The 9,313-nt window shown below is 34.9% G+C and overlaps 1 protein-coding gene across 1 annotated transcript; it reads left to right on the plus strand.

Annotated features, from left to right (window-relative positions):
• Positions 1 to 8,282: 8,282 nt before the first annotated feature.
• Positions 8,283 to 8,945, plus strand: LOC100370794 (uncharacterized). Its single transcript, XM_006813880.1, has one exon. The coding sequence runs from the start codon at positions 8,283 to 8,285 to the stop codon at positions 8,943 to 8,945; it is 663 nt and encodes a 220-aa protein (XP_006813943.1).
• The last annotated feature ends 368 nt before the right edge of the window (positions 8,946 to 9,313 follow it).

Raw genomic sequence — 9,313 nt, forward strand, 5'->3', positions numbered from 1 at the left:
TGTGGTTATAGTATATGTTACTTCTGTTGATGATTTACAATCTTCAGAAGGGCCCTGGTGTTGTTGTTGTTTACACACTCCCCTCATACATACAACAGTGATATTCACATGACTACGAGCATAGTTGTACATATACAGTAGTAGTAATTAAATACAGCCAACATGGTCTAGAGAGACAACATAGAAGAGCTAACATAATTAGATATTTGTGAGTGTATTATTTTACATGAATGTTTCTAAGAATGGCGGCATTGGTACCTTGAATATAGAACAGTTAAGCCTTTCCTATGCCAATGAAGCCAATTTTCTCGAGTATAAATTAAGTCAATAACTATATTATTTTTAGAGGTTGAAAACTTTTGATAAATTGGGCGATTACTTATGTTTATATATTTATTATTTCATAGCCACTGGCAATCAATTTGGTGTGCTGTATGAAGGTCGGATTTAATTTACTATTGACCAGTCACTCAGGATATCGAGGATAGAGCAGATAGCATTTCCACCATAGATAGCCAAATGTTTTTTACATGCCAATAGCATGCCAACTGACCTGACCTGAGGTTAAATCCTTGATTTATTTTAGCGTTTGTGCACAAATTAATCAATATTCAGCCCCACTTCACCATATTCAATTCATGTAAACATGGTATTGCCTTCACCAAATATAATTATATACCTTTATATACTATACCTGTAATTTCTGATAACTGATTGTGAGTTTCGCAGCAGCGTAAATAAATTTGGACAACTCAATGAAATATTCTTGATAAGCACCGCCTTCTGTGGAGATAGAGCACAAATCATTTGCTTTACTGTTTCCAATTTATTTCTATTTTTTGCTGTAAGTTGCATAAATACCAAGAATTGTAATTCTAGTGGACAGGACTTCTGTCAGCTTAATGTAACCGTAGGCTTTATTATGCAAATGCAATGTATGTGTGTATGCTAACTAGCTGTACACACTGGTATATTGCTCTGCAAAAGTTACCGTTTTCAACCTTGTTTATGAGTTATATTTTTTGACATTTCTTCTTTGCAAATATTTCCTTTGTGTGTTTTTTTTTTATTGGTTTTGGCACAATTCTGTTTTGGAGTGTTGCCTTGGTGGGCTGCCACGCTGGCATCCAAGATGGCGGCCCGCATAACAAGCCAGCATATCAACCTTTTGCCGGATTAACACTGACACACGGACAAGTGAGTCTGTGGATGATGTGTGCATCGAGGCTAACGTTCATGCAATTGCTGACAATATTGGCGCACAGAAGCTTTTATGCGGCTTCACGGTCTAATGAACAGGTCATTGTTTTCGCCGATTCTGTTGACTGGGTGCTAGTTTGCTAGTTGGGTATTGACTTTATTGGAAATAGTTTTATTTATTGAGGACGCGAATTAAACCGGCAACTAAAGTTGTTTTGTCGGGAGTTTCTCCCTTTATTTCAAACTAAAGAAATTGACTCGTTATGGGCGAATTGTGATTACTGTACGCAGCATACTACTTGGTTGCAAGAAACTCAAACTACGAAATGTCAAGTCTTTTCGAAGACAAGTATATATATTGTTTTGACAAACTTGATATATTCTTCACAGATCACAGTGATTGTTTAAGCTTGCAGCCTCCCATTGTCATGCTGTATTTAGGAGCAGGTAGTCACTAGTACTCCTTATACGTTTAATTTGTAGTGTAGCCGTCTAATAGGCGTGGTGGGTGTGGTTGACTTTACAGAGGTCAGAGCCTCGGGGACATGTGGTGGTATTGTGAAGGCCCTTGTTTTATGTGTGTGTGAAACGATTATTTGAAAATTGATTGTGTTTATATATTTCAATATATTCTCGCTAACTATAGTGTGTGTTTTTTTTTCTACTCACTTGAAAACACGTATTTATGTAGAACGGATTAGTATGTCGCCGCGAGAGGGCGTGATCAGCGACGACAACACGATTTTGATGACTAAATGTTATATTATGCTGAGCCGTTTCTACGGGGTGTTTTAAATCATGTTTTGTAGGTGTGAAAAGGGAGTCTTCAGATAAGTAGATCATCTCTAATTATCATATTGTACATATTAAGACACCCGTAACAGATCTAGGCTCTGAAATTCAACAAGTTAAATTACAATGTGTATTACACACAATGCAAAAGGCTTCAAAGGTTGAATCTCACAGGTCATTCTTGTTGTGTTGTTCAAGTTGTGTTGTATGTGTGTAATACAAATCTCAGGAAAATTGTCACGCAATTTGGTACAAGTGTGCTTTTGGATACCCCTCAGATCTGACGTGTGATTAGGTTTTGAACTGAATGTTAATTTCATAAATTGGCTAATTTGCACATTTTTGGACCAAACACAGTAGGGATATGTAATGGCATACCAGTTTACATTTTAGGAAAATTTACATGTTAAATAGCTAATTAGCATATATTGCATTTTGTTAAAGTAATTTTCTGATTGATACACATTTTATTAAGTGTACATCGTTTGGTAATAGTATACTTTTTTGGCCAATTTGCATACATGTGCCTAGAAACTGGGTAGGTATACCAGCACATATACCTTTAGCAAATATTTGATAGGGGTGTGTAACTGGACAAATCAACTTTGGGCCATGCCAAAAAAAACCTTGTTTCTCAGACTTTTTGTTGGCGGGCAATTTCGAACAAAAACTTTTTTTTTCACTGAAAATCACACTTGAAAAGTGATTATTTGTTTGAGGTTTTCAAGTTCAAGAAATGAAAATGTTTTCTATGCTTAATTCCATCAAGATTTTGGCTAAAATTGAAAATGAAATTTGACAATGAAGAGGTCAGATCTGCAGAATAAGAACATTGCTGGTCCTGGCCTTGGAGGCAAAAACAGCATGAATATCCAAATATGGTATGTGCTGGGTGGGTTATTTTACTATTGAATATAATAACCAATCGTGGATCACACTGATAAACATTTTACTATGGATATGTCATGCAATTCTACGCCCAGCATGCATTCAAAGCTATGCTCTCCGTGGTCACACACTGCTTACAACATGCTATTTTAAAACAATGGCACTGTCATATGATATAGGATCTTATGAATATAAGATACCCAATCAAACAAAAGATCACTGTGTAAGTTCTGTGATCATTGGAAGCATGTTTTATTGATTTTGGACCATACATGATACTATCTGATCAATATGAAAACATTCAGCATCAGAAAACTGTTGAACAGTGCATGTTCTGTAAACAAATTATAAAGCACTGTCACAGAATAGAAATGATAATGTGTCCTGATTAATTAATATGCACACACCCAATGACTATACCTGTATGTTTTATTTATTTTCTAAACTTATACTAAAGGTTTTATATTTTTAAATGACCACAGAATGAAACTGTGTTACAAGGAAGAGTATTAAAAAATTACTTTTCAAAATATTCATATACCTCTTTTAGAAGCTGGTAGTTAAGATTTGTTTGAGGTTTGAGTTAAGATGTGGGCGTATATCATCTGGTATTTAAATATTAGACTTATTGACATATGGATATCGACTATTTACATACTTGGTATGCACATGAAAACTTGCCAGACGGTACTATCTCATAACCTCTTCCATAATGAGAAATGCTCATTGGCAGATGCTGATTCGTTGTGGTCTACTGACATATGCTGAAGACCCTGGTATCTCCCTGTTGAATGTCATCTGAAACTGCTTTGGTTATTTGAAAATTAAGACAAGTCGTGTCAAAAACAGTACCCATAGGTTAACAATTCTTATTACCATATTATCAGCTGATAAAATAAAATATTTATATATATGCATGTGTATAGAAGTGAATTGTTACAGGCATGTTCAATATATGTCTGTGTCTGACAAAAACTGTCAGTCGACCATTTTTGACCTGATTGTGTATCTTAACATGTACAAAGTTTGAATGAAAATTGACATATTCAATATATCATGTTTTCAAAAAACAAGATGCCATCTTTGATCCAAATATGAAATCCTTGCATCTGCATAAGTCCCAGAGAAGGTACTAGGTATGTACAAAGTTTGAGAAGAATCAGTCCAGGGATGTCAAGATACAGGTTCGGGTGCACAGTCACATGCACAGACAGATGCATGGATCAAGACAAATCAATCCCGGTTTTTTACTTCATCCACTAGTTTGGAATAGCATTCTTTAAAACACAAAATGGCCATCAGTCAGCCATATTTTTTTTCATATCAGTAAGTTTTGTTTGAAATGTTTACACACTCATTATTTCGAAATCACCTGAGTTGAGGATTAGGCAATTTATCTAAAATTTCATCATCCATTACCTCGTTTGGAAAAAGTTTTTTTATACAGTGACTAGTGTATTTATCTAGAAATGCTGTCCATGAAAACTTTGTCCGAATAGGGCCAATCACACAACCTTGATACAAACCTGAGATGCAGGATTTTTTGTGTTTACCAGACTGTCGTCAGGAGGAAAAGTCAAGTCAATTAATGTACTGTCCAGGTCTACTTTCCTTCATTTCATATCAGTTGACTCAAGGGCGGTAGGCAAAAGTGTAAGATAAGCCAGGATTAATGACAATTTAATGACGATATATTGGAATAATGGCAATAAAATGCATTTATTTTGAATAACTATGTCTAAATTTACATTTTACATGTACACAATTCTGGCTGTACCATTCGCTCATATTATTTAATTCCACATTCGATATAAAACGCATTGTATCCTTCGAGCCGTAAGTTACGAATTAACGGCATAAAAAGTGTTGAACAGCGCCACCACCGGCCATTTTTTCGTTCTGGCAAATATCCAAAAGGAACGATTTCGTTTTCGGCTTCACGCTCGCGTGCACATTTCTCGTTTCCTTGGTTTCAGCCATAAAATATTTAGCGAAACTATAATATCCTCGGGGCGGACATCCGGGTACTTACTTTGCAGCCGCATAGCAACAGCAGCTGGCGGTGAAAACATACACCGAGCAAACTATATAGGTTCTATTACATTTACATTGATTGTTATCGCTTAGTCATTTTGTCTGTAACGCAGCACTTGTAAAATGCCAAAAAGTTGTGTAATTATTGGATGCAAAAGTCATAACTATTCTTTGGATAAGAAACGGTCATTTTTTGAGTTACCAAAACGTTACAAAAGTCCTGAACTGCGCGATAAGTGGCTTTCGGTCATTCGCAGAGTAGCCGAAGACGGTTCCCACTGGAGCCCGCCCAAAACGCTTACATTATGTTCTGACCACTTTCTTACTGGTAATTAAAAAATATGGAAGATAATGAGATAATTTGTTAAAGTGTAGAATGATTTTATTATTTCTTACAGTACATATATGTTTATGTACATTCGGTAGGAGATTTCAAGTATCTAAATTTCGTTTACGCCACTACAGTTGTATTCTGTTAATCTGTCGATATCATTTTGTTGTGAAATCTCTTTTGGTTTAACATTTTTAGTAATAGTTGTACGTACTAAAATCGTACTTTCTTAGTAAACATTTGAATTTATACATTAGAGTTAGAAAACACTGTAATCCAACCTAATCCTAACTTTAACCCAACTCATATCCTCTAGTGTTCCCTCAAATTAATATACTCCTCTTGAGAACACCTACAGTTAACTTGAGGAGAGTATGCAACTGAATTTGAGGGTTGAAGGGTTAGATTTTGAGAAAGATCGCCATGTTTTTTTTCTGTTGAAAAATAGTGGATTTTTGATGTTTTTGACTAAACAAACGAACCAGAAACAAACTTTATAATGATTCGAAAGACACATCTTTATCAAATCTGAATATGTATGTATAGTGAAAAGCACAATACTGGGGCTTTGCTTAAACATATTTATACAAATTTGTAAATACCAATTACAATTTAAAATGTATGTCTCTCTCCAGTGACTTACACAAATTACTATGTTAGAGGTTTCCTACACAAACTGAGCTGGTTATTTCTATGTAAACGCAATTGTCTGCATAGCTTCAAGTCGCAAACTACAGATGTAATTGTAAGCCTGCTCAGGTTTCCAAGAAAAAAAAGTTTAATTTTGAGTCCTATCCAAGTAAAACTAGCTGATGATCATTTGTATTTTTTAATGATATCTATGCTCTAGTTTCTCTGTCTGTCTGTATTATTATATTACCACATTTTATCAGTGATACTGCATACGCATGATACATGCAGCCAAATGTACATTTGACTCCTACTGAATTGACTACTGATAAAAACAACACTGGGACTGTGCATTATTTCCCAGCTGTGCTGGCTGATTCTGTTCGAATATTGATAACACCTGTAGTAATTTTGGATAATTGCAAATTGCCAGACTGGCAACTTTTTTGAACATGATCCAAGATGCAGATTGATTTTTGACTTTAGTGTACAGAAAACAAAGGAGGTTAAGGCATGCTGGTGCCTGTCTGTATAAATGTATGTAATCTTGTTCCACCAATATCTTATAAACCACTGGGTTGATTGGAATGAAGTTTGTCACACACATATTTTGCAATGTCCTGAATAGATTTTACTACAAAAACATGCATAATAATTAGCTGATTTGAATACTACTCTCAACATTGTTGTTAATGTTTTAAGATCAAATGAAACAATGAAACAAAACTTGTTACAAAAATTATTTTTATAATGACATAGCAGTCTAACAGGGGCAATGGTTGGCTGGAATTTTTTTTGCTGTGTGTGTCTCTTCTGTACATTTTCTTGACTGTGGTAACTTTTTTTCCTGCAAACACCTGGGCATGCATTTTTTTTCCTTCTTCTCCAGCTTGCAATTTTGTTTTTCAACAAATCTTCCAGCTACCCCTGTGATTTCAAATGTTGGACCTGTTAACAAATCACAGCTGGGTCTTGCAAGCAAAGTTCAAATCTAGTCAAATAAAGGTTGTGTATACCTATAAAAACACAAATGGGGACACACATTTGATGAATTTGTTTGCTCAAATCAACTTAAATATTTTCAAAATCACACAACTGCATGTTTACTTAAATTGGTTAAAAATTACTTACTGTAGTACATGTATACTGTTTATGTAGTTTCATACTTAATACTAATTTGTAATTCATTTGCATATGTTAAATTAAATTTGTGCTATTAACACAATGGTTCCGAGAGTATATTGAATCAAATGTTGAAATACAATTATTTTGAAATTTATCAATTTTGTTATTGATAATTAATTATTTCTGATTAATAATCGTTTTTTTTTCATATATCTAGAGCAGCATCATAGGATTGGTCTAGGTGATTACAAGACTGCATAAGATAAGAATTGCAATTATATTAATTAGTTCAGAGCCATCTCTTTTCTTTTTCTGGTTTCTTTCTCTCTTGGAATTTATGGTGTTCCCAGCATCCTTTGCATGCCTCTCAGTCATTCACTGGCACATGACAGCTAATTTCCCTTCTGGAAATGAACACACAGTTCATGTATTTTCCACAATGTATTTGCTTTGCTTTCGTTTTTCAAAATGGACAATGAGATCCCAGGTTGAAATCCTGATGACAAAACATAATCAACATCTTCTTATGTCAGGATGCATTACATGATATTACATGACCAATACTGTCATTATTACTATTAAACTTAGCTCATTTTTTTATAGAAAAACCTGTGAAAGACCCTCTTCACCCTGATTATGTGCCATCAATTCTTCCTCACAAACCCAACAGTGAGAAGAGAGCAAAAGATAGTCTGCGTAGATATCAGCGACGACAGTCTAGGCTAGACCGAAATAATACGCTACACCAATGTGCAAAAACACTGTCAGTTAGTGATGTGTCGAATGTTGAAGATTGTTCTTCTTTACGCAGTGATATACAGCCAATAGAACAAAATTCAGATTCAGATTTACAACTTGACTATGAAAAGCTTACACGTATCTTTGATTATGAATATGAAGCTGGGAATACTGATCAAAACCTATTGATTGGGCAACTACACCAAGAGATACAGAACTTAAGATAAGAACTTGAAAAATCAAAACAGCAGATAAGTCACCTCCAGGAACAATTTGAAAGAGTAAAATTGCAGGCATCAGCTATTGAAGGAGATGATGTTAAATCCAAATTTTACACTGGGTTGCCTTGGGACACATTCCTTCGTCTATATTATTTCCTGATACCACATGTCACAAGTAGAACAAAAAACAGCCTTCGTTTTATAGATCAGTTCTTTCTTACTTTAGTCAGATTACGTCTGGATCTTCCCTTTGAGCTACTTGCATATCAAACTGATTGTGGGGAAACTACAGTTCGTGATTATTTTTGGAAGTGACAGATATTATGTATGCAAAACTAGAATTTCTTGTTCAATGGCCAGACCGACAATCAGTTATACAGACTCTACCACCAGAGTTCAAGGAGAAGTTCCCCCGATTAACGTCAATCATAGATTGTTTTGAGATATTCATTGATTGCCCTGGAAATTTATTATCCCGTCAGAAGACTTACTCTAACTATAAAAAACACACTACAGCAAAAGTATTTGTTGCTTGCAGTCCCATTGGTGCTATCACCTACCTGTCTCTAGCATGGGGTGGACGTGTCTCAGATGTTGAATTAGTACAGAAGTCTGGATTTATTTCAAGGTCATTACATTACCCAGGGGACCAGATTCTTGCTGATCGAGGCTTTACTCTCAAAGATGACTTTGCTACAATCTGTTCTGTAGAACTTATAATACCTGCATTCACAAAAGGCTTAAAACAGCTATCAGCTTCGCAAGTTGAATTATCCCGGCAAAAATCATCAATTTGCATCCACACTGAACGTGTTATAGGCCTTCTAAAGAACAGTTATACCATTCTTCAGGGTACACTTCCCATCCACATTGTCAAGTCTCTTAAATATGAAGCTGATGATGCAAAGGTTGCTAGTATTGATCGTCTACTGAGAGTTTGTGCAGTACTGGTCAATTTGGGAAGCAGCATTGTATTTAAGGGTTAAATTATTAATATTATGACCTATACTTATATAAGCTGTTTATATATTTAAATTTTACATATAAACTTTTAGCTCCGCTCATGGATTAAAGAATGGATGATTGCCCATTGTCTGTCAACAATATTTTGTTATTTGGTAAAGTGATATGTTGAAAATTGCAAGTGTGATTGCTTTGATATTCGGAACCTCAGATGTACCTTTCTCAGATTTGTTCATTTTGTGATAATACCTTTTTTTTAATTTTCTAATAGATATGTGCATTGCTAACAGTGCAGCTATCACAGGAAAGGCTACTTGTTTGTAGTTTCCTTCTGAAGATAAAACTAATTATTCCATTCATAGGTGTATGTTCAAATTTTGTGTTTACAAAC

Source organism: Saccoglossus kowalevskii, chromosome 4 (assembly GCF_978046115.1).
Source record: "Saccoglossus kowalevskii chromosome 4, keSacKowa6.1, whole genome shotgun sequence".
Classification (NCBI taxonomy): Eukaryota; Metazoa; Hemichordata; class Enteropneusta; family Harrimaniidae; genus Saccoglossus; species Saccoglossus kowalevskii.

Excerpts from the sequence above, each read along its gene's own strand:
- LOC100370794 (XM_006813880.1), top strand. The coding sequence starts at position 8,283 with ATGTATGCAAAACTAGAATTTCTTGTTCAATGGCCAGACCGACAATCA.